The sequence below is a fragment of the Symphalangus syndactylus genome, chromosome 4 (genome assembly GCF_028878055.3).
Source record: "Symphalangus syndactylus isolate Jambi chromosome 4, NHGRI_mSymSyn1-v2.1_pri, whole genome shotgun sequence".
Taxonomy (NCBI): domain Eukaryota; kingdom Metazoa; phylum Chordata; class Mammalia; order Primates; family Hylobatidae; genus Symphalangus; species Symphalangus syndactylus.
Genome location: NC_072426.2, coordinates 142916796 through 142941303, shown reverse-complemented (window position 1 = coordinate 142941303; position 24508 = coordinate 142916796). Strand labels below are relative to the sequence as shown.

Sequence of the window (24508 nt, the reverse complement as noted above, 5' to 3'; positions counted from 1 at the left end):
AGCTTACCCTTAAATGTAGTAGTTTCTTTTGGGGTGATGAGAATGTTTGAAACTAGATAGAGACGGTAGTTGCACAACATTGTGAATGTGCTAAATGCCACTCAATTATACACTTTACAATGGTTAAGTTTATGTTATGTAAATTTGATCTCAAATTTTTAAAGTTAATGAAAAATTCAACCTCAGTAAAATAGTGTACATATTTATTAGTGGATATTCATGAATACAAACATTAGGCTGTCATGCTGAACTTACCAACTGCAGTGTCACCATCTAATAAATTGTCATCTTCAGATGTTTGAAAGTCCATAATAACACCTGCTCCATCTAAAAGTTCCTCATCACTACTTGCACTTGTTATACTGTTGTAGCTGTTTCTATAGTAGCCTCTATGGAACAGCTGCTCAGACTCCATTTAGCTGTCTGATTATCTGTGGGGGGGAAAAAGGGGAAAAAGTAGTTTTAACATTTTTCAAATATACAATAAAAATCATCTAGTTTAACATCACAAAAGGAAAGTTATGATCTATGTGCTAAAAAAAATTAAGTATATTCACTGTAACAATAGTTACCTTTATTAAGTATTTTGGGGTGAGGTAATAATTTTATTCTCATTATACAGTTGTAAAAAAGAATGAAAAATTTCTACAGGTAGATCTCCAATTGTTAAGTTGAAAAATGTAAAGTATATTTACATTTTTGCTTGTGTATGTATAGATTGTCTCAGGAGAGAGTTCCAAGTAAGTTGCCCACAGGGTAGGGAACAAGATGGCTGAAGTACAAGGTTTGAAAGACAGACTGCACCTTTTGAATATTTTATCAGGTGTAAGTACAACCTGATTTTAAAAATAAATACTACAATTAAAAATTTTCTTAAATATTTGTTTCATTCTCCTTTCATCATTTTAAAATTTAAATCTTCAGAGCCTATGGTCAAACATTAGCCACTGATAAAATGGTAACAGGCAACAAACCAAAAAAGGGTATGTTTTCATTGTTCTTACTCTCAATATTCTTAAATCTATATTACCCCTAACTAGTTTGATTTTTAAATACATCCACTTACTCAACACCAAAATAAGAGTTCAACATAAGTATGGGGACGTTAGTAATAGACTTTTAAGCTGCATGTGTGGGACTTGAAAGATGCAGTCATAAAAGCAGTCAAACCAGTAAGCCTTGTAAAACAAGACTTATCAGATATGGCCTAGTAAGTACACACAGAAAATGACAGATGAAGACTAAAGTAAGCACAGTTCAATTCCAGTGCTGAATTCCAGTAGTGAATTCTAATACTGAAGACTTGGAGTGTTTTAAGACAATCACTTCTACTCAGTAAATTTTCCTTCTGCAAATGGAAAAATAACCTCAAAGAGCTTTAATAACAAAAAGGTATTTATGAAGTTTTAGAAAACTAGACTATTACTGACAATAAATATCTTTTAAACAGATTATATAAATTTCCTAACTTAAAGATCACTTTGAAAAAGGTGAAGTTTTGAGAGCTCCTTAAGAGCATGCCTCTACTCTCCACATCTGGCATAATGACCGGCACAGTGTAAGAACAACAAATGTCAAACTATTCAATTAATGAGGTCAAAAAGAGAAATGTATTCAGTTTTCAATTTAAAAAAATCCTCTCTCCAAGAGTATTAAACTGTTCTTGGAGGAATAACCAAAACTAGCAAATAAATTAAAAAAGAAAAATGTAAATACTTGCTGCTTTGCGATTTTATGAATGTTTTATAGTTATCGCTACCAAAGATGGCATATTATACTAAGATGAGATTTGTTAGAGTATATTAATTAAAACAATAGGTAAGTATGAAAGTAGTTGTTCACACTAAGAAATTTGCAGTTCCATAGAGGCAAACAAATTAAATATTATGTGGCTTTTGAGAAAATAACCAAAAGGCTTTTAAAAACATAAACATTAATAGTTTAAGAATCATTTAATTTTGATGTATCAAATCAGGTATGCTAAGATTTTGTGAAGAACACAGACACTCTCTTTTTATTTCTTTACAGAACAGAAGGGCTTAACACATGTGGTAACATTTCAGTGAACATTAGCTAGAGGCTACACAGCACCCAGAAATCTCTCTAAAATCATTAAACCTTTTTATGTGTTAAGACTTCAATCAGCAAATTCCAATATATCTCCTCCATTTTATCCCTAAACGTCTCTCAAAAACCATAAGTGATAACTGGAAATTTAACTATTTCTGTTAAAAAAATTAATTTCATAACACCTTTGAGACACCTAGCCTGCAGATCATTCTTTATAAGATGAGCATGCAACTCTGCTCCAAATAAACCAATTAAACTCAGGCCTGCAAGGGTTTCTATTTCTATAAATTTGATAACTTAAGATAAAAAAAAACTATTCCACTTATTAACCCAGAAACCTGACTGACTGATGCAGCAGCCAGCAGCTACATATGGCTGTTGAGCCATTGAAACATGGCTGGTCCAAACTGAAATGTGCTCTAAGTGTAAAATACCTACCAGATTTCTAAGACTTAATATTTAAAAACGATGTCAAATATTTGACTAGAAATTTTACACTGATTACATGTTGAAATATTTTAGATCTATTGGGTTAAATAAAATAGACTTAAAAAGAATCTCATCACTTTCTTTTTACCTTTTTAATGTGGCTACTAAAAAATTAAAAATTACCTATGTGGCTTGCATTTGCAGCACTAACACTTTTATTGAACAGCACTGCTATAAAATATTCAAATTTCCATAGTAGCATAAAGGACATATAACAGAAGAAAATCTGAACACTAGTGTTAAATATTTTCAGGTTCTAACCCCAATTTCCAGGCTTGGGCACAAAAGGCCATTTAGACCCTAACACAACAGCTGAAATTTTACTTATTTAAAAAAATAAGGCAAAGTCACCTTTCTATTTTAATCGCCAAAAAATATAATCATTTCAAAACATTGTAATAGATACACAGTAGCTTGTAAATATATTCTTACAAAATTATAAAAATTAGAGATAAGCTGGGTGTGGTGGCGCATGCCTGTAGTTCCAGCACTTTAGGAGGCCGAGGCAGGTGGATCGCTTGAGGTCAAGAGCTCAAGACCCGCCTGGCCATGGTGGTGAACCCATCTCTATTAAAAATAAAAAATTAGCTGGGCGTGGTGGCAGCCGCCTGTAACTCCAGCTACTAAGGAAGCTGAGGCACGAAAATCGCTTGAGCCAGAGAGGCAGCGGTTGCAGTGAGCTGAGATTATGCCACTGCACTCCAGCCTGGGCAACAGAGTGAGACTGTCTCAAACAAAATAATAATAATAATAATTAGAGATAAACTATGAAAACTGCCAGGAATAAGGCCTCATTTACCTAATAAATTCCTATATTATCTATGTGCAATTATTTTGCTTCCTTCGAATCTGATGACACTGCAGCCAGCACATTTTTTTTCCAAAAAGTAAGTTTGATCATAATCTCTCTCCATTCTATGTTAACATCTCTTAATCATTTCCTACTACCCTTAAGAAACAAACTCTTTAACATAGCAGAAAAAGTTCTATGCAGCCCAACCCCTGCTAGTTCCCCAACTTTTTTTTTTTTTTTTTTTTTTGAGACGGAGTCTCGCCCTGTCACCCAGGCTGGAGTGCAGTGGCGCGATCTCGGCTACTGCAAACTCCGCCTCCTGGGTTCACGCCATTCTCCTGCCTCAGCCTCCCGAGTAGCTGAGACTACAGGCACCCACCACCGTGCCTGGCTAATTTTTTGTATTTTTAATAGAGATGGGGTTTCACCATGGTCTTGATCTCCTGACCTCGTGACCCGCCCGCCTTGGCCTCCCAAAGTGCTGGGATTACAGTGTGAGCCACTGCGCCCGGCCCCAGCTTCTTTTAATAGTAGCCATTCTGACTAGTGTGAGATGGTGTCTCATTGTGGTTTTGATTTCCATTTCTCTAATGATTAGTGATGTTGAGCATTTTTTCATATGCTTGCTGGTCAGTTGCATATCTTACTTTGAGAAGCATGTACTTCCTGAAGTACTCTAGACTCACTGATCTTTCAATCTCTCAGTCCTACCAAGCTCTTTCCTGACTCCTACCCCAAGGCCTTTGTTGTTTCCTCTGCCTGGATCATACCCTCTCCTCTTCACCAACTCACTCTCTTAATATTTTGTTGAAGATGCTTACATCTATGTTCATCAGGGATATTGACCTGTAGTTTTCCTTTTTCATTGTGTCTTTGCCAGGTTTTGGTATCGGGGTGAAGCTGGAATGAGTTAAGGAGGCGTCCCTCTTCATTTTTTGGAGTCGTTTCAGTAGAATTGGTACTAGCTTTCTTTGAACATTTGATAGAATTCAGCTACGAATACATCTGGTCCAGGGCTTTTCTGGTTGGTAGGTTTTTTTATTACCAATTCCATTTTGGAACTCGGTATCGGTCTGTTCAGGATTTCAATTTCATCCTGATTTAATCTTGGGAGGTTGTTTGTTTCCAGAATTTATCCATTTCCTCTAAATTTTCTAGTTCGTGTTTACAGAGGTGTTCATAATAGTCTCTGGGGATCTTTTGTATTTCCATGGGATTGGTTGTAATGTCACCTTTGTTGTTTCTGATTGTGTGGTGATTTGGATCTTCTCTCTTTCTCTTTATTAATCTAGCTAACGTCTGACAAAGGTCTAATATCTGCAATCTACAAGAAGCAAACAATACAACAAGCAAAAAACAAACAACATCATTAAAAAGTGGGCAAGGACGGCCGGGCGCAGTGGCTCACACCTGTAATCCCAGCACTTTGGGAGGCCAAGGCAGGCGGATCATGAGATCAGGAGACTGAGACCATCGTGGCTAACATGGTAAAATCCCGTCTCTACTAAAAATACAAAAAAATTAGCCAGGCGTGGTGGCAGGCGCCTGTAGTCTCAGCTACTTGGGAGGCTGGGGCAGAAGAATGGTGTGAACCCAGCAGGTGGAGCTTGCAGTGAGCCGAGATTGTGGCCACTGCACTCCAGCCTGGGCGACAGAGCAAGACTGTCTCAAACAAATAACAAAAAGTGGGCAAGGACATGAACAGATACTTCTCAAAGTAAGATATACCACTGGCCAACGAGCAGATGAAAAAATGCTCAACATCACTAATCATTAGAGAAATGGAAATCAAAATCACAATGAGACACCATCTCACACCAGTCAGAATGGTTATTATTAAAAAGCCAAAAAACAGATGCTGGCAAGGCTATGGAATGCTTATACACTGTCAGTGGGAATGTAAATTAGCTCAGCCCCCGTGGGAAGCAGTTTGGAGATTTTACTGGGTATACACCCAAAAGAAAATAAATTGTTCTACATGAAAGACACATGTGCTTCTATGTTCATCACAGCACTACTCATAATAGCAAAAACATAGAACCAACCTAGGTGCTCATCAACAGTGGACTGGATAAAGAAAATATGGTACAGGCTCACACCTTTAATCCCAGCACTTTGGGAGGCCAAGGCGGGCGGATCACCTGAGGTCAGGAGTTCAAGACCAACCTGGCCAACATGGTGAAACCCTGTCTGTACTAAAAAAATACAAAAATTAGCCGGGCGTGATGGCAGGCGCCTGTAATTCCAGCTACTCGGGAGGCTGAGGCAGGAGAATTGCTTGAATCCGGAAGGCTGAGTTTGCAGTGAGCCGAGATCGTGCCACTGCACTCTAGCCTGGGTGACAGAACAAGACTCTGTCTCAAAAAAAAAAAAAGAAAAGAAAGAAAAGAAAATTGGTATATATACACCATGGAACACTACACAGCCATAAAAAGAATAAAATCAAGGCCTTTGCAGCAACGGGGATGCCGCTGGAGACCATTATCCTAAGTAATTAACACAGTAACAGAAAACCAAATACTGCATGTTCTCATTTTAAGTGGGAGCTAAACATCGGGTACTCACAGACATACAGATGGCAACAACAGTCACTGAGGACTACTAGAGCAGGAAATGTAGGGAAGGAAGCAAGGGCTGCAAAACTGTTGTGTACTATACCCACTTCCTGGGTAATGGGTACAACTGTACCCCAAATCTCAGCATCATGCTATATACCCATGTAATAAACCTATACATCTAAAATAAAAGTTGAAATTATAAAAATAAAAAAGAATTAACTCTCCTACTCATTTTTCAGGTCTTATATCAAGTATCCCTTTATTTAACGAACTCTTAACCAGAACTTACTATATGCTAGGCAATATCTTAAGCCCTTTACAAATTCATTCACTTAATATTCGTATTAAATATATGACAACCTTAAACTATAGGTGCTATTATTGTCCCCACTAAAAACGAAGAATTGAGGCACAAAGCATGTAAATAACTCGCCCAAAGTCATGCAGTTAGTAAGGAAAGCTTCCCTGACCCATTTACTATCTGGATCAAATTTTCTCATTATTAGTTCTTATAGCTCTCTTTTACAGCACTTACCACAGCTGAATATTAAATTTATTTCTGTGATTATTTAATATCTGTCTGCCATTGTAGAACGTGTCATGAGGTCTTGACATTCAATTTTTGCTCAACACTGCATACTCAATGGTTAGCAAAATATGTCACATTAGACCAGGCACAGTGGCTCATAGCTGTAATCTTGGCACTTTGAGAGGCCCAGGAGGGCAGATCACCTGAGGTCAGGAGTTCAAGACCAGCATGGCCAACATGGTGAAACCCCGTCTCTACTAAAAATACAAAAATTAGCTGGGCGTGGTGGTGCGTGCCTGTAATCCCAGCTACTCAGGAGGCCGAGGCAGAAGAATCACTTGAGCCCAGGAGGCAGAGGTTGCAGTGAGCTGAGATCACACCACTCACTGCACTCCAGCCTGGGCAACTGAGCAAGATCCACCTCAAAAAAAAAAAAACGTGTCACAGTAGGTGTTCAATTTTTTTTAATTAAATTTTTATTTTGAGATAATTGTGGTTCCACATGTAGTTACAATAAATAATATAGAAAAAAATCCTGTATATACTTTACCCAGTTTCCATTAATGGGAACATCTCGCAAAACTATAGTACAATATCACAATCAAGATACCAACATTGACACTGTCAAGATACCGAATATTGCATCACCACAGGTATCTCTCACGTTGCCGTTTTATAGCCATCCCTCCTTAACCCCTAGCAACCCATAGTCTGTTTTCTACTTCAATAATTTTGCCAGTTCAAGAATGTTATATAAATGATATAACATGGGAATTAACTCTTTGTTCTCAGGACAATTCTCCAGAGATTCATCCAGGGTGTTACAGGTGCCAATAGTTCCTTCCTTTTTATCATAGTAGTCTATGATAACAGATATGCCACAGTTTGTTTAACCATTCACCCACTGAAGAACATCTGGCTTGTTTCTACGTTTTGGTGACTATGAATAAAGCTACTACAAACATGCATGTACAGGTTTTCGTAAAATGAATAGCCTTCATTTCTTTGGGCTAAATGTCAAAGAGTACTATAGTTGGGTCACACAGCAGTCACGTATTTGGTTTTTAAAGAAACCGCCAAACTGAGAGTGGCTGTACCATTGTACATTTCTACCAACAACGTATGAGTGATCCAGTTTCTTGACATCGTTGCCAGAGTTGGTGTTGTCACTATTTCTTGTTTTAGCTATTCTGATAGATGTACAGAAGTATCTTGTTGCTTTAATTTGCATCTCCCTAATGGGTAATGATGTTGAACATTTTTTATGTGCTCATTTGCTATATGTGTAATCATCTTCAGTGAAATGACTATGTCTTTTGTCCATTTTCTAACTGGACTGCTTTCATACTGTTGAGTTTTAAGAGTTCTTTATATATTACCGATACTAGTTATTTCTCAGTTGTGTTATCTGCAAATATTTTCTCCCCTCTGTAGTTTATCTTTTCATCTTTTTAACAGGGTCTGTAACAAAGCAAAAATATTTAATTTTGATGAAGCTTAACTTATCAATTTTTCCTTTAAGGAGTATTCTTTTGATGGCAAGTCAAAGAAACATATGCCTAACCCTACCTCCCCAAAATTTTCTTCTATTTTTCCCTAAAGTTTTATAGTTTAATATTTTTATATTTCAGTCTGGGATCCATTTTAATTTGTGTATGTATAGGGTATGAGACATAGGTTGAGGTTCCTTTATTGGCGGGGGGGATGGGACAGTGTAATGATGTCTAATTGCTCCAGTACCAACTGTTGAAAAAGTTATCTACCTCCGTTGAATTGTTTTGTGCTTTTGACAAAAACTAGGCATATTTATGTGGATCTATTTCAGAGTTCATTGTTCTGTTCCACTGATCTGTGTCTATATCTATGCCCATACCACACAGTCTGATTACTGTAACTACATAATAAGTCTTGAAATTGGGTAGATTGATTTTTCACACCTTATTCTTCTTTTTCATTGCCTTTTCATGTAAATTTTAGAATAATCTTGTCCATATCTAAAAAAAATCTTGTTGGGTTAATTATATTGTATGAATAAATAACAAGTGTATAAGAAATAAATGGTACATGTCTTCCTTGATGTTGTAAAAGAGCTAAAATTCAACAAGACCTAAACTAAATAAATATTTGCCCCAAAAGTGCTTGTCATCCTACTTTTCCTATCTCAGTTTACAGGATCACCATTTATCTAGTATCCAAAGCTAGTTTTCAGAGTCATTTATTCATTTATTTGATAATCATTTACTGCACACTTAGCATGTACCAGGCACAAAGTCAGGTGCTAGGGTAATGAGTAAGATATGGTTCCTGTTCCTAAGGCAGTGAAGGTGACTGACATAAACAAGTAATGACAGTATGGTATGATACACATCAAAGGAGAGGTATATACAATGTATTTGATAAACCTTAGAAAAGTAAGCAAGCTGGCTGGCAAAGAGTCTGTGAGCACTTAATAGACGGAATGTTTTAGCAGAATATTGAAGAATTAGGTTCGATTAATTGGGCTATGAGGTAAAAAGTCAATACAGGCACACACACAAAAAGTATGTGCAACCGCACAAAAGCATCATAGTAAAACCTGCTTGGGTAGCTTATGTAAGAGGTAAAGGACCAAAGAGTAGTTACAGAGGTGGACATAGGCCAGATCACGAAAGGGAGGGGCTCATGTGTCACACTAAGAAACTTACATACTCATCTATACACAGGGGAAACCATGAAGAACTAGAGAAACCACATGATCAGACATGAATTTTAGCAAGCCAACACTAGCAGCAGTGTGAAAGACAGATAAGAAGGGTAAGAGACTGAAGGACTACAGATAGAGGAGCTGGAGACGAGACAAGACATCTGAACAATTCTAAACGTAAGATAGGGCATAACTGAACTAAGAGTGATATGATATACATTGGTTTTCATCCATGGTTCCTGATTTATAAGTCTCACAACTCTTATTACATTCTTTTTTAATATTAAATTTAATTTTATGTAAGTAAAGATGGGATTTCACTATGTTGGCCAGGCTGGTCTCGAACTTCTGGCCTCAAGTGATGCACCCACCTCAGCCTCCCAAAGTGATGGGATTACAGAGGTAAGCCACTGTGCCTGGCCTTACTACAGTCTTTTGTTATAATGTTGGGGCACATTAAACCTCAGAAAACAGAATCTCTTCTCTTGCTGACCTTTTCCTGCCCTCCTTTCCACCAACCCAAGGCAGAACTCTAATCTTCCACAGCCTGTCTGACTGTGGGTCATAAGACCTTCACTTTAGAAGGCAGCTTGTCCCAACCCTGGAAGAAGGAATGCTGCAGACAGGCAGAAGAATTTGGACAGGCAGGCCTTACTGGGTTTCCCCACTGGGTCTATTAGTGCTGTTAGGTCATACCCTTTTTGTCCAATCACATTTCTACACAGTTGTTGACTGTGCCTATGTAATGAAGCCTCCATAAAAACCCAAAAGGAGTGGATTCAGAGAGCTTCCCGATAGCTGAACATTGGAGGCTCCTGGAAGGTGGCGCACCAAGGGAAGGCATGGAAGCTCCATGCTCTTTCCCCTATCTCCCCCTGTGCATCTGTTCATCTGTATCCTTTGAATATCCTTTATAATAAACCGCTAAGTGTTTCTCTGAGTTCTGTAAGCTGCTCTAGCACATTAACTGAACCCAAGGACGTAAGGAGTGGGGGGGGTCATGGGATCCCTGATTTATAGCCAGTGTTATCAGAAGCACAGGCAAAATCAAAATAACCTGGGGCTTGCGATTAGCATTGGAAGTGGGGGAAGTCTTTTGGGAACTGCCCTCAACCTGTGGTGTCTGACACTATCTCCAGGTACACAGTACCAGAATGGGGGGCACCCAGTTGGTATCTGCTGCAGAAATGACTGGTTAGTTGCTGTGGGGGGAGAAACTCCCAAGCATCTGGTCACAGAACTCTTCTTTGTGAATTGTTGTTGTGTTGAGTGAGAGAATAAAAAAATACTTCGGCTGTGATTTTATCCTGCTCACTAAGACACACCAATATTGAGAAGCAGAGAGAGTTTGAAGAAATATTTAAGAGGACCTGGTAATTAATAAGATACAAGGAATGGTAAAGAAGAATCTAAGATATCCACTAAGGTTCCAACTTGGTTAACTGAAAACAGTTGGCAGAAACAAATTTCAGTCTCCTGCAACTCACAGAACTCAAGACCAGCGTGTTCTTTCCAACTTTAGGATTATACATTTACGCTTTAGTTTCTATTCCAGGTCAGATTATAAAGAAGGTTACCTCCATTACACTGACCTGAGCCCCAAAACTGCAAACACTAAGCAATATGCCACCAGAATTTGGGGAGGGGAGCAAAAATAGGAAAACCATGGAAATGGGTGGCGAAAGGATCCACAGCCTGAGATATGCACACTAATTTTTCATGGTTCCCAACAGTTTTGTCTCTCCCATAAAGGAGACTGACTGGGTACAGTTGAGGACCACATCTAATTCCCAAAGGTGTGTCAGTCAACTCTCTAACTGTTAAGCTAAAAAGAAAAGTAGATATAAACTGGGTGAAAGAAGAATGTCAGCAACTAGAGAGATGGAACAAAAGTCTCAAGAGCAATGATGGCAGAGAGGTGAAAATCTGAGCTAGCCATTTGTATGTAAGGAGAATTTTCATATAAATATTGTAAAAACTGTGCTAAGTACCAGTCACAGATTGAAATGTGAAAAGAGGCCAGGCACGGTGGCTCACGCCTGTAATTCCAGCACTTTGGGAGGCCGAAGTGGGCAGATCACCTAGGTCAGGAGTTCAAGACCAGCCTGGCCAACATGGGGAAACCCCATCTCTAATAAAAGTACAAAAATTAGCCGGGCGTGGTGGCAGGCGCCTGTAATCCCAGCTACTCAGGAGGCTGAGGCAGAAGAATAGCTTGAACCCGGGAGGCAGAGGTTGCAGTTAGCTGAGATCGCGCCACTGCACTCCAGCCTGGGCGACAAGAATAAGACTCCGCCTCAAACAAAAGAAAAAAAATGTGAAAAGGAATTTCCACATAACTTATTCATTTACTAACATTTATAGAATAGCTAACAATGTACCAGAAATTATAATAAATATGAACACAGTTTTTATTGTATTAATGCCATTATATTTGTATAGGCCCTACAGTTTTCAGTAGACTTCAGCATAAATTACATTATACATTTTCCTCAAGAGGGATGCTGTAATAGCTTTCTAAAAATTAGTATATATTCCAGCCCAGTGCAGTGGCTCATGCCTGTAAGCCCAACACTTTGGGATGCTGAGGTGGGCAGATCACATGAGGTCAGGAGTTCAAGACCAGTCTGGCCAACAGGGTGAAACCCTGTCCCTACTAAAAATACAAAAATTGGCTGGGCACGGTGGCTCATGCCTGTAATCCCAGCACTTTGGGTGGCCGAGGCGGGTGGATCGCCTGAGGTCAGGAGTTCAAGACCAGCCTGGCCAACATGGTAAAACCTTGTCTCTGCTAAAAAGACAAAAATTAGCCAGGAGTGGTGGCGCGCACCTGTAATCCCAGCTACTCCAGAGGCTGAGGCATGAGAATCGCTTGAACCCAGGAGGCAGAGGTTGCAGTGAGCAGAGATTGTACCACTAAACTCCAGCGGGGGTAACAGAACAAGACTCTATCTCAAAACAGAAGTCACTACTATACCATAGGAATTAGTGTGGTCTACTGATTACATTAGCACTGGGCAAGGTTCAATTTAAATCAAGTTCTCAAAGTACCCAAAGTAAAATCAACATATCTAATCCTTGCTATACTGATCTAATTTTAAACTGATTTTATAGGATTACTTTTCTTTCTTCCAATACAGTGATTCATCTTCTGCATTTAAGGTAGATATTAAAGATATCTAAAAGGATCTATGATACATTAGGGTTACTGATTTCTATCAGAAAAGTAGGTAAAATTATGAGTATTATTTCATTTTGGAAATATAAACAATTAAAAAATGCAAACATTGTGTTCTATGTAGAGATGCATTTGAGCAAATTGTTAAACCCACCTACTTCCATGAACCATATGAAGTATCACAATAAAAGACACATAACACAGTAAGACTTATTTTTTAAAAAGAAGGGCAAAAGAGCAAGATTAGATGGAGAAAAGGCTGAAAGTGTTTAATTAGACCCATAGGGTTATTAAAAGAGAAGGATTTTAATACAGATTGTCAACACATACAAGATATGACAATAATAAAACTAATTTCTCTCAAAATAATATTACTTGATAGTTTATCCTTACTGTTCATTCAGTTACCTGCATGTCCAAATTGTTATGCCTTATTTTTCCTCAAAAAAGCAATAAATGAATAATTTGCTGAAGGAAATAGCTCTCTGAAGAAAATGTCTTAGACTTACAAAATCTTTTAGTGTCATTCAAAAATTAAACGCTACTATTCACAATAGTCAAGACATAGAAACAACCTAAGTGTCCATCAAGGGATGAATGGATAAAGAAAATGTGGTATATATACAGAATGGAATACTATACAGCCTTTAAAAGGAAGAAAATTACGTCATTTTCAAAAACATGGATTAACCTGGAGGACATTATGCTAGGTGAAATAAATAAGACACAAAAAACAAATACTGCATGATCTCACATATGTGTAAAATCTAAAAAAAAAAAGTCAAACTCAGGGAGGCAAACTTTGGTCTACAAAGGCTAGGGAGAGGGGGGGAAAGGAAAGAAGAGAGGTTAGTCAAAGAATACAAAGTTTCAGTTAGAGGAATAAGTTTTAGAGATCTATTGCACAGCATGGTGACTATAATTAATGTACTATATACCTCAAAATTGCTAAAAGTTAATTTTAAACATTCTCACCACAAACAAATGGCAAGTAGGTGATATGATGGATATGTTAATTTGCTTGATTTAACCTTTCTACAATATATACATTTATCAAAACATCACATTGAACCCCATAAATATATACAATGATGATTTGTCAATTAAAAATAAAAACAAACAAAAAAACCCAAATTCCTCAGGGAGCAGGTATAAATGCTAGAGGATTTCAAGAGGACAACGGAATAAACACACATACAAATATAACGCTCAGATTATAACAAGGAAGAAAGATAAAACAATAAACCAATAAAAAGTTGCTGTGGAAGACAGAAACTTTGAAAACTAAATAGTCTTCATGATTTTAAAAGAGAGAAACTGTTCAATTACTTCTCACAAGGAATAGCAAGAAATATATTTATTTAACTTGGTTCCAGTCAAAGATCAAATCTCTCCGGATTTCAACAATGAAAGTGTGGCAGTGGGGTTCAATCTCCATTTTAAACTTCACTGAAGATTTATCTTTAAGAACCAAAATGAATCACAGCTACAATGTTTATGTACAGATGTTAATGTGCATATTTAAAAATTAAAATGTTTATTAGAGTAGTAAGATTATGAGTATTCCTTTTAAAAACACTATTTCCCAGACTCTGTAATTTTACATTGCTTTTATAATTGAACCTACAAGCCATGTCTCTCCTTGTTTTTCTCTAGCATTTTGACTATTCTAAACCACAGTATGGTGCAGCAGAGAGCAGGAGCTCTGAAATCACACTCCCAGGCTTCAGTCTCAGTTCTGACAGTTACTGCAGGGCAAGTTAGTAAAGTTTTCTGTGCCTCAGTTTCTACGATTGTAAAACGAGATTAGTGAAAGTACCTACTTCGTGGGGCTGGTGTGAAAATTGAGATAATTCACAAAAATTACTTGGAAAAGAGCCTGAAAACATAGAATGCATTCAATAAATATTAACACTTATTATAAAATATTATGCATTTTAGATCCCTGCGACAAGTTTGACTACCAAACTAAGTTGGAAGTTCTACAAAGCAGTGATAGTGGCCAAACCCCACAGGATACTGCTTTGATATAGGACCCACCACAGAGATCAAATCTGGCTTCCTGAGCCGTCTGAAAATTATGACCAACACGTCACAACAGGAAATGGACAGGCTACCACTAACATGACCTGGAAAATAGCCAATTTACTAACACAAACCCACAACGCCAACAAATCTGTTCCCCTGAACCACATCTATCCAAAAGTAGTTTAAATATTTACATTCTTAATGAGCTATGTATGATTGATAACACATGCTAAAGCACAATTTCCAAGTAAAAATGTAGGTACTATACATTCATATTGACTTCTTAAAATAATTGGACTCATCATTCAAGCAAAGCAGCAAAGTTTTCGAGGTGCTGAGGGGAGTATGGGGTGGGAAGGGTATGCAATCTATGATGAATTCTGCCAACAGTGGCTGTCTGTATTAACCATATTCAAGTTGAGAAAATATCTGTAGGTCACACACATGGTTTTTAAAGCCGTATTATAGAACAAGACACTGGGTAGCATATTCAAGTTGAGAAAATATCTGTAGGTCACACACATGGTTTTTAAAGCCGTATTATAGAACAAGACACTGGGTAGCATATTCAAGTTGAGAAAATATCTGTAGGTCACACACATGGTTTTTAAAGCCGTATTATAGAACAAGACACTGGGTAGCAGCAGCACCTTTTAAGATGAAAGTCAACAATATATACACAAGCACTTTAACTCCCATATGTAGTCTCGAACTGAACAAATATTATTTTGTAGTGACTCACAAAGGGACGTAGTTATTTCCATACCGACCTCATAAAAAAAATCTTCTAAATTAACTCTTTAAAGATGAAAGTAAAAGCATTCCTGGAAAGATTCAACAATTATACAAGCCACAGTGATGCTGCAGTAACTGAACTGCATAGCTCCAAAAGTTTACGTTTGTAGAACTGAACTTTTGAATTATACATCTATGTAAAAGGTATGGTCGCTGTTGATTCAATTCCATGAACAGGAATTTCTTTCTAAAGGAAATAGAAATCTCAGTTTCTAATGTGCACAATGCATATGTAATTATCTTCTATGTGCTCCGCAGTTTTAAAATGCCAAACAAAGCATACCACATGCAAAGTTAATTTCTGAGATTCTAAGGCAGTTTCCAGTCAAGTTTAAGATCAAACCACAAATATATATATATACAAAAAATATTTTACATACACATATATCTAAAGATAGAAAAACTGAATATTATTTTTAAATTGGGGAAAATTTAGCGAAAGTAAAACCCACTCCTCTAAGTTTAAAGTTAATCTTCTCCTGGAACCCACTTCCATTTTATTCAGAGGTCCTTCGACGGTTCCTGAAGCAAATGTGTGAAATTTTAAAGCATGTCTGAGGGTATACACCTAATCAGGATGGGTTTGCATCCCAATTCATGATGTACCTTTCAACATTATGTAGGTACATTATAAGAGAAACCAAGATGAGGGCTGTGGCCTCACAGTTGACCCAAAATCTGTGAACAGGAGAGCTGACGACACTTCGCTCATACAATGCAACTCACCTCGCAGCTCAGAGACATAGCAAAATCGGTGGCTGTTTTTTGCGCTGCCTTTGGATTCTGCATCTGTTTCGAACCTGGCTACCCTGGGAGCTCCACCGAAGAACGCCTGACACAACGAAAACTATCGCGATTTAAAAGATACCTGACGTTTTCTACTGCAGAGGTTACGGAAATTTTGCCCGGTGGGACTTTTATTGTCCTCCTTCAAACACGGGAGCAACATGAAGTTAAATCCTCTCGCTCTGGAGATCCCTAGAATCAACCTGCTTCTGCCCAAAATTAAAAATAAAAATCTCCAACCTCATTTCCCCTTTAAGACTAAAACTGAATCCATGCTCTAACTCGGGAGTAAAGTAGGATGGCTTTCAACCCACCACACCCTCCTTGCTCATTATTCCGGGTCGCGGGCGAACTAGAACACTGGGAAAGGGGCTGCAGGTTCCGGACCGGACCGGCCCTGACCCACGGAAGTGGAAGAGAAGCTGCAGGAGTCAGGAGCCCGACAGGTACGTCCCCAGCGTCGACGCGTGACGTCACTACGTTGACGTGAACGGCCGTTCAGCGTCCGGCCGTCCCAACACCTCCTCCTCCGGCCACTCTCTGAGCCGCGTCGGCGCCTATTGGGCGGCGTGAGAAGGGTGGGCGGGCCGGGACTGGGTCTCGAGGAGGAGGAGCGGGGCGAGGTGCCTGGCTCAGAGGGCCGCCAGGGCTGTGAAGCCTGTCATTAGCGATTAGCTCAGGTCAGTCACTCACGCATCCCTGTTTGCCCTACCGCTGACCTCGCGCGAGGCGGCCACCTTGTGGGAGGTGTTTTCGTGACGCAACAGGCGCTGGCCTTTCCCAGCGTCACGCGGAGTTCGGATCCACTCCAGCGAGAGACCACAGCGTCCGGGAGCAGCTTGTGAAACTCTGGCGAGTGTCAGCCTTGAAAATAAAAAGTATTGGCAGCCGTCGACGAGCACAGGTTCCTAAAACTTAGATCGAAGAGAAGTGCCAGCCTTCGAAAATAAACCAGCACCAAAATCCCCCTGTGCTTATAGGTGACGTGCGGGCCGGGAGTGCAGTGGTGTCACCTCGCCTTGTATGTAATCGCCGGTTGTGTGCCTAACATACATACGAAAAGGATAACTCGAATTTAGCCATCACTCATTTTCAAAAATACTGCTTGGAAATTGAATGTTTGGAAAAAAGATACAATCTGGGGTTTCTACACGGTCTGAATTGGGTTCATTTCCATTTAGCAAACATTTATTGAGCTCCCAGCGTGGGTCACAGAATTTAGTAAAGCTGATCCCGTGTTCAAGGTGCTATATTCCGATGCAGGGGCAGGGCGATGCGGTGGAAGAATGGTGGCCACAGCAGTAGCATGCTAATAGCCTGGTGAGCAGGTACAGGTTTTGCATTTCTTTGGCGAGATCACTTTTGAGTGTCACCACTGGGTGGCAGAATTAAGACCCGTGAACGTTTAATATCTCCTGTATATTTAGTATGTTATGAATATATACTGATTAATGAATATTAAGTGCGTGTTGTGTATTTTGTGCCTCATGAATATTAAATATGACCTGTCTTGCCAGCCTTTTCTATTTTACATATACGTGCTCCACCGACTGTTTTGCAGGCTGGGAACACGTGAGTTTTGTTCTATTTCTTCTAGAGCAGAATTGAATATTCTCAAAGACAGTTCTGGGCTTCAGAGCTGGTATAGTGCCCATGGTGGTGATCACAGTGCAGTCAAGCTTCTTAGGACCTTTTTCATTACTTTTATCAAGGTAGAGTTTGTAGAACTATGGAAATACCCAAGCACGATTTTCTCTTACCTGGGACACTGTTGGCCAAGATCTTTAGATTCTTCTTAGAAAATGTGGAAAAGCAGGCAAAAATTTTTCCAAACCAAGTGGAATTTTTCACAAGACATTTACTCATATTTTTTTTTCTCACTGTAGTTATGTAGCTAATTTTGGAAAGGCACATGGATTTTGAGAATGTAGGCAGTAGTTGTGGTCTATTAGTCAATCTTACCTGCTTTCTATAAGGATGAAAAATTATTTTATGGTAGTGTCGTAGTTTCTTAATGGAGGATTGTTCCAAGGATCTCTCTTAACTGTGCAAGAACAAGTCTATTTGTACGTTTGGTTTTTTGTAATATTATCCCTATTATGTACACCTATTCCTTTATGAGAACTTATTTTAAAGTCATGGTTTCTGGCATACATAATCATCACACCAGTAGTTCTCAATCTTCACTTTGCATCAGAGCCATCTAGGGAGCTTCAGAAAAATATCCTTGCTTAGGTCCCACTCCCAGAAATCCTGTCTTAATTGTTCCAATGTTGGACCTAAGCATTCCTGTGTTTAACTCTTCCCAGTTGATCCAAGGTGCTCAGTCAGAAACACTGTGTTACATATGGGGCAATATATTTAAACAATGTGGTATGTGATTGCTTGGTGATAAAACAATAGATCGCATCTGGAAAAAAACGTTCTCTGTAATTCCTCTGGTGTTTTTGTCAGAGAATCTGGTGATGTTGAACTTCCTGTTCAACAGACTGGTGGGAGGAAACACAGGGTAAGCACCATAGCCAGATCTTTGGTACATTTTAAGTGCCCTAATGTGAATACTTTCAGCCTAATCTCATTCCATTGTGGTAAATACTACAGAAAGGATGCTGATTGATTGGCGTTCTTACCAGATCCCTTATTTTAGTGGGAGTGATTAAGAAGGAACTTCTTAGGGCTGAGATAATTCCCAGTAAGGAGGTTTACAGATCCAACTGTGGGCTTTTCTCCCATATGAAAATAATTTAACAGCCCACCTGATCTCTATACTGTAAATAACTGCTCCCAGAACCCTAAGAAGAGTTTGTATTAGTATCCAAGTGCTGTTGTAACAAATTCCCACAAATTTAGTGGCTTGAAACAGTACAAATTTTTGATCCTAGAGTTCTGTAGGGTAAAAGTCTGACATAGGGCTCACTGGTTAAAAATCAAGATGTTGGCTGGGCAACCTCTTGGTGCCACATGTGGTGGCTCACGCCTGTAATCCCAGCACTTTGGGAGGCTGAGGTGGACGGATCACCTGAGGTTGGGAGTTCGAGACCAGCCTGACCAACATGGAGAAACCCCCATCTCTACTAAAAATACAAGATTAGCCAAGTTTGGTGGCTCATGCCTGTAATCCCAGCCACTCGGGAGACTGAGGCAGGAGAATCACTTGAACCCGGGAGGTGGAGGTTGTGGTGAGCCAAGATCACACCACTGTACTCCAGCCAGGGCAACAAGAGCAAAACTCTGTCTCAAAAAAAAAAAAAATATCAAGGTGTTGGCAGAGCTGTTTTCTTTTACAGGCTCTGGGAGAGAATCCACTTCCATGCGTTTTGCAGCTTCTAGAGGTCACTTGACTTCCTTGGCTCATTGCCCACTTCCTCCATCTTCAAAGCCAGCATGGAAAGATGAATGTTTCTCATATCATATATAAGTCCCCCTTGCCATGTAAGCTAATATATTAACTGGTTCCAGGGATTGGGGCGGTCGGGCGGGGGGTGTTATCTTGCCTACCACAGGGTGCTTAAATTCATCTTCTAACCACAAGTCTCAGTATGCATTTTTTTTTTTTTTTTTTTTGAGACGGAGTCTCGCTGTCTCACCCAGGCTGGAGTGCAGTGGCGCGATCTCGGCTCGCTGCAAGCTCCTCCTCCCGGGTTCACACCATTCTCCTGCCTCAGCCTCTCCGAGTAGCCGGGACTACAGGCGCCCACCACCACGCCCGGCTAATTTTTTTTGTACTTTTAGTAGAGACGGGGTTTCACCGTGGTCTCGATCTCCTGACCTCGTGATCCGCCCGCCTCGGCCTCCCAAAGTGCTGGGATTACAAGCGTGAGCCACCGCGCCCGGCCTCAGTATGCATTTTTTAAAAGGCCCCCAGTATACGGGAAGTATTTGGAGACATAGCAAAATAAGTTATGTGAAAAGGGTCAGTTTCTTCTACTGTAAATCAGATTTTTGGGCTAGGACTGGTTGGAATTTAAGTTAATAATAACAAATACTCAACCAATATTTAAATTAGCTTCACACTTCCCCCACCAACCAACCAACAAAACTCTTGGGGCCTCAAGGAAAGGGAAAAAGGACAAAAAGATTGGCTCACAGTGTAAGAGTTTACCAATTACAACCAGGTGTAGGATAGCCTGTTCACTAGTATATCTGGAACGCTGGCAGATTGAAACAAGAGAAACAAATGATAGACATTACCAGTGAGTGGAGGCGGTACAAGCCTTGCCCTCTGCCAGCAATTCTATCTGGAAGTGGCAAGTTGTATGATGCTATTTTATAGAAGTGGCAAAGTAAAGAGCACTGGGAATCATATCTCAGTTTCTTCTATCTTGCTCCCTGGACCGGTAAAGTTATTCTGAACTTTCCTTGAAATAAAAAACCTAGAAATAGGATTACTTACCATAATAACTTAAAAGCATACACTTAAAAAAATTTCCACAGAAAAACCAAACAAGATAGTATAGCTCTACTTCATGTATTTATGAGTTGTTTCAGAAAAAGAACTTTGATCTTGCCAGGCGCGGTGGTTCATGCCTGTAATCCCAGCACTTTGGAAGGCTGAGATGGGTGGATGACCTGAGATCAGGAGTTCAAGACCAGCCTGCCCAACATGGCAAAACCCCGTCTCTACTAAAAATACAAAAATTAGCCGGGCACGGTGGTACGCGTCTGTAATCCCAGCTACTCGGGAGGCTGAGGCAGGAGAATCGCTTGAACCCGGGAGGCAGAGGTTGCAGTGAGCCAAGATCATTCCACTGCACTCCAGCCTGGCGACAGAGTGAGACTTTGTCACCAAAAAAAAAAAAAAATTAGCCCAGTGTGGTGGTGCATGCTTGTAATTCCAGCTACTCAGGAGGCTGAGGCAGGAGAATCGCTTGAACCCGGGAAGTGGAGGTTGCAGTGAGCTGAGATTACACCACTGCACTCCAACCTAGGCGACAAGAGTGAAACTCTGTCTCAAAAAAAAAAAAGAAAAGAAAAAGAACTTTGATCTTATTGTTTATGTTTCAGACACAATGGAGAGAGAATGGAAGGGATTAAAACATTCTATTATGAAAATAGTAGCATGGTTCTAGTCTAGAATTTCCTCCTGATTCCACTAGCATCATAGAAGTGAAAGTGACCTTTTCTTGTCTTTTGTCTTTTCCCCAAAGATAACAAGAAGTTATCCAAAATAGCTTTACACTTCTAATTACAATTCGAGACCTCTGACATGGCAAACAGCCTTCCAGTGTAGTGTGATTGTTTCTCACAAAACTGCCTCAGTAGGACTTGATACACTCAAAGCTCTTTCAGCCAATCATATCCTGAAAACAGTCTCATGAAGTGACTCATTTCTCAGGCTGCACACAGCTAAGGGCACAGTGTTTTGTTTTATTCATCCTAGATACAGATTATGATCATTCTCTTCAGATGGTGGACTCATCTGTGAGCCCTGGCAGGTGACCCAATTCAGAAAACCAGAAACTCAAAAGCTGCCTAGATGTTTTATCTTTGCATAAAGAGCTGGGCCTACCAGATTAAGATCCAGAAATTCAGTAGGCTGCTACAGTTTAATTCGTAGCTACACGGAGTTAACGGTGAGTTCAAACCACATAAGGCTAGAGTAGACTTTCAGGAACGTGGCTTAAATAACTAAAAATTTCTCGCCTAGAATGTAGCAAGATGGAGTACTAAATGCCAAGACATTGACATTTTTTTCTCCCTTGGGTTTGAATATTACATGTCTGTAAGAGATCTGGATTTTAGAGAATGCTTTTCTTCATATTTAGTATTTTAGGCCCTTCTCTAATCACAAAAGATTGTAGGTGAGTATGCATGTTCTCACTCATAGGTGGGAATTGAACAATGAGAACACAAGGACACAGGAAAGGGAACATCACACACCGGGACCTGTTCTGCGGTGGCGGGAGGGGGGAGGGATAGCATTAACATGTTAAATGACGAGTTAATGGGTGCAGCACACCAACATGGCACATGTATACATATGTAACTAACTTGCATGTTGTGCACATGTACCCTAAAACTTAAAGTATAATTTAAAAAAAAAAAGATTGTAGGTGAGTATAATCAGAACTTATACCTTCATAAATACATGGTCTTTTAATAAAATCATTTACGTAATAATTTCACAAAGAGAAAATAGTGTAGTTCTATACCAACCATTTGCTCTAATTTGTTATTCTCTATTTTGTTTCACCTTGCTGCCTGCTTTCTAGAAAGAAGGAATAACAATATCCATTCCTTGAATATGTTTGTCCCCATCATCTAACATATAGTGCTTAATTGTGAATGTATGGCAGAATGTATTTCTGAAAAATCTCTATAGAATAGCTTAGGCACACTGCTAGTCCCCTTCCATTTAATATATTGTACTACCACTATTAATAAGGAATTGAGAAATTTTCATAACCAAGACATAGAAGTGTTAAAGTGAAAAAATATGCATACATTTTGACCCAGCAAACCTACTTTTAGAAATCTATCCCACAGAAGTAATTATACCATTGAAAACAATATGTCTACTGAATGGAGTAGATTTTGGTATAGCCATATCATGAAATACCAATATCATTCACAAGAATTTGTTGATAATCCGCATAGATGTTCATTGATACTATTAAATTTAAAAATATACATTGCAAAATAATGTGTATACTATAGTCCCAGCCAGGCACAGTGGCCCACGCCTATAATCCCAGCACTTTGGGAGGCCAAAGCAGGCAGATTAGTTGAGCTCAGGAGTTCAAAACCAGCCTGGGCAACATGGTAAAACCCATCTCTACAAAAAACACACACAAGAAGCCTGGGCAACATGGCAAAAACCCTATCTCTACAAAAAAAAATACCGAAATTAGCCAGGTGTGGTGGCACGCACCCATGGTCCCAGCTGCTCGGGAGGCTGAAGTGGGAGAATCACTTGAGCCTGGAAGGCGGAGGTTGCAGGGAGCTAAGATCGCGCCACTGCATTCCAGCTTGGGAAACAGAATGAGACCCTGTCTCCAAAATAAATAAATAAATAAAAGACTAAGACTAATATATAAAATATAAAAATGCATGCTTATGTTTTTAGGAACTTAGAGAAAAATGTAGATGATATTAATTAACTGTTAACATTGGTTTCGTGGAGGACAGCACAGAAGGGAGCTCTGGGAAGGAGATGGTAGGCTTTATCTTTGTGTACTTGTGTTATTGGCTTGTTCCAAGAAGCAAAAACTTTTTTGTTTGAAAGAAAAGTCCAATAAAATATTTAAAGAAAAAGAAGCCCCGAAGCACTCGTGTTTAAAAATAAAAAAAATTCAATTGTACAAGGGTATATAAACCAGAAAGGGAAATCAAGTAATCCTCTTAGGTAACCTGCTTTATTTACTCATCAATATATCAATGGTATCTTTGTATGTCAATAAAGTAGATCTTGATTACTCTTTTAAATGGCTTTAGAGTATTTCATTGTTTGGATATATTATAATTTAATCAATTCTTTATTGTTATACATTTACATTATTTCTAGTTTTTCTGGTTATAAACAACAACGGTTATCCTTGTGTATAAATCATTGCTCACTTGTCCCAGAAGTTAAACTGCTGAGTCAAAGGATATGCATACTGCTAGCATACCTTCTAGAAAGACTGTAGCAGTTTGTACTCCTACCAATAGTTTATGACATGAGCCTAAAGAATTATCTAAGGAGGTTAGCTGACTAGCCATTCTTCCTGTAAGCAGCAAAAAGAATTTGCTTAGATTAGTAATTGGCAACATTTCACTTCACTTTGATGTACAAAAGGATGTGGGTAGAACTACAATTGTGCATTCAGACACCAAAATTCCTACTAACTGGGGGTAGGAGGGCCCACAGGAGTATAAACTAGAAGTAGAAAGAATAAGGAAAATAAGTCTTTTGTAGCTGTATGGAGATTGAAGAGGAGATAAAACAAGGCAAACTCTCCAGCTTTTCAGGTTGGGTGACTTGCAGCGCCATCGTCTGGCAAAGCCGCCAAAATCTTTCAATGTCCCTAGGAATAAAGTTGCCCTGAGTAGGGCCACGCAGAATGACACCAGATGATATCCCTTATTATAGTTTTAGGGGAATCTCTTCCTACCTTCGCCAGTCCTGCAGTGAAAAAAGGTACTTAGACTGCTGTACATTTCCAAACCCTTCAACATACAGACAAGTAATTTATACATACATTAGATGTAAGGTGTAGAAAACCCCATACAGCTTTTTAAAAACATCTCAAGACTTAAACATTCTTCTGTTTCAACCATCCAAGATATAATAGGAAAAGGCTTGCTTTTTAAAGCAAAACTGCTCTTAAAAATGTGGCATCCTTAAGTAGTGCGCTTTCAAGTAAAATAAAAAAGTCCTTTAATCGGTGTAGTAGGTGTGGGAAATTTTTATATGCTTTATATTCCAAATTGGTTTCAACTAGTGAGTTCTCTCCCGCATCTCTGCATGACACTTAACAGCTTTACACTGTCTCCACCCTTTTCATCTCTCCCGTCTCCTCCTCTCCGTCTTCCCGCCTGCAGAGCCCGCCCCGCCCGTCCCTTCGCACAGCACCCCGCCCAACCCCAAGGTTCTAGCCCAGCCTGGGTGCTCTTTCCC

The 24508-nt window shown here is 39.3% G+C and overlaps 1 protein-coding gene across 3 annotated transcripts in view; it reads right to left on the bottom strand.

Moving 5' to 3' along the window:
- Positions 1-16439, bottom strand: part of CLCN3 (chloride voltage-gated channel 3) — a 103482-nt gene extending 87043 nt beyond the window's left edge. The window contains exons 1-2 of one of the 3 annotated variants that reach the window (XM_055276392.2): positions 15850-16439; positions 256-431 (exon numbers count right to left, since the gene is read on the bottom strand). In XM_055276392.2, coding sequence (XP_055132367.1) covers positions 256-415 — 160 coding nt within the window. In that variant the 5' untranslated portion in view covers positions 416-431; positions 15850-16439. The remainder of the gene's footprint in view (positions 1-255; positions 432-15849) is intronic. The other 2 variants (XM_055276387.2, XM_055276395.2) reach the window with 2 other exon arrangements.
- Between the last annotated feature and the right edge of the window lie 8069 nt (positions 16440-24508).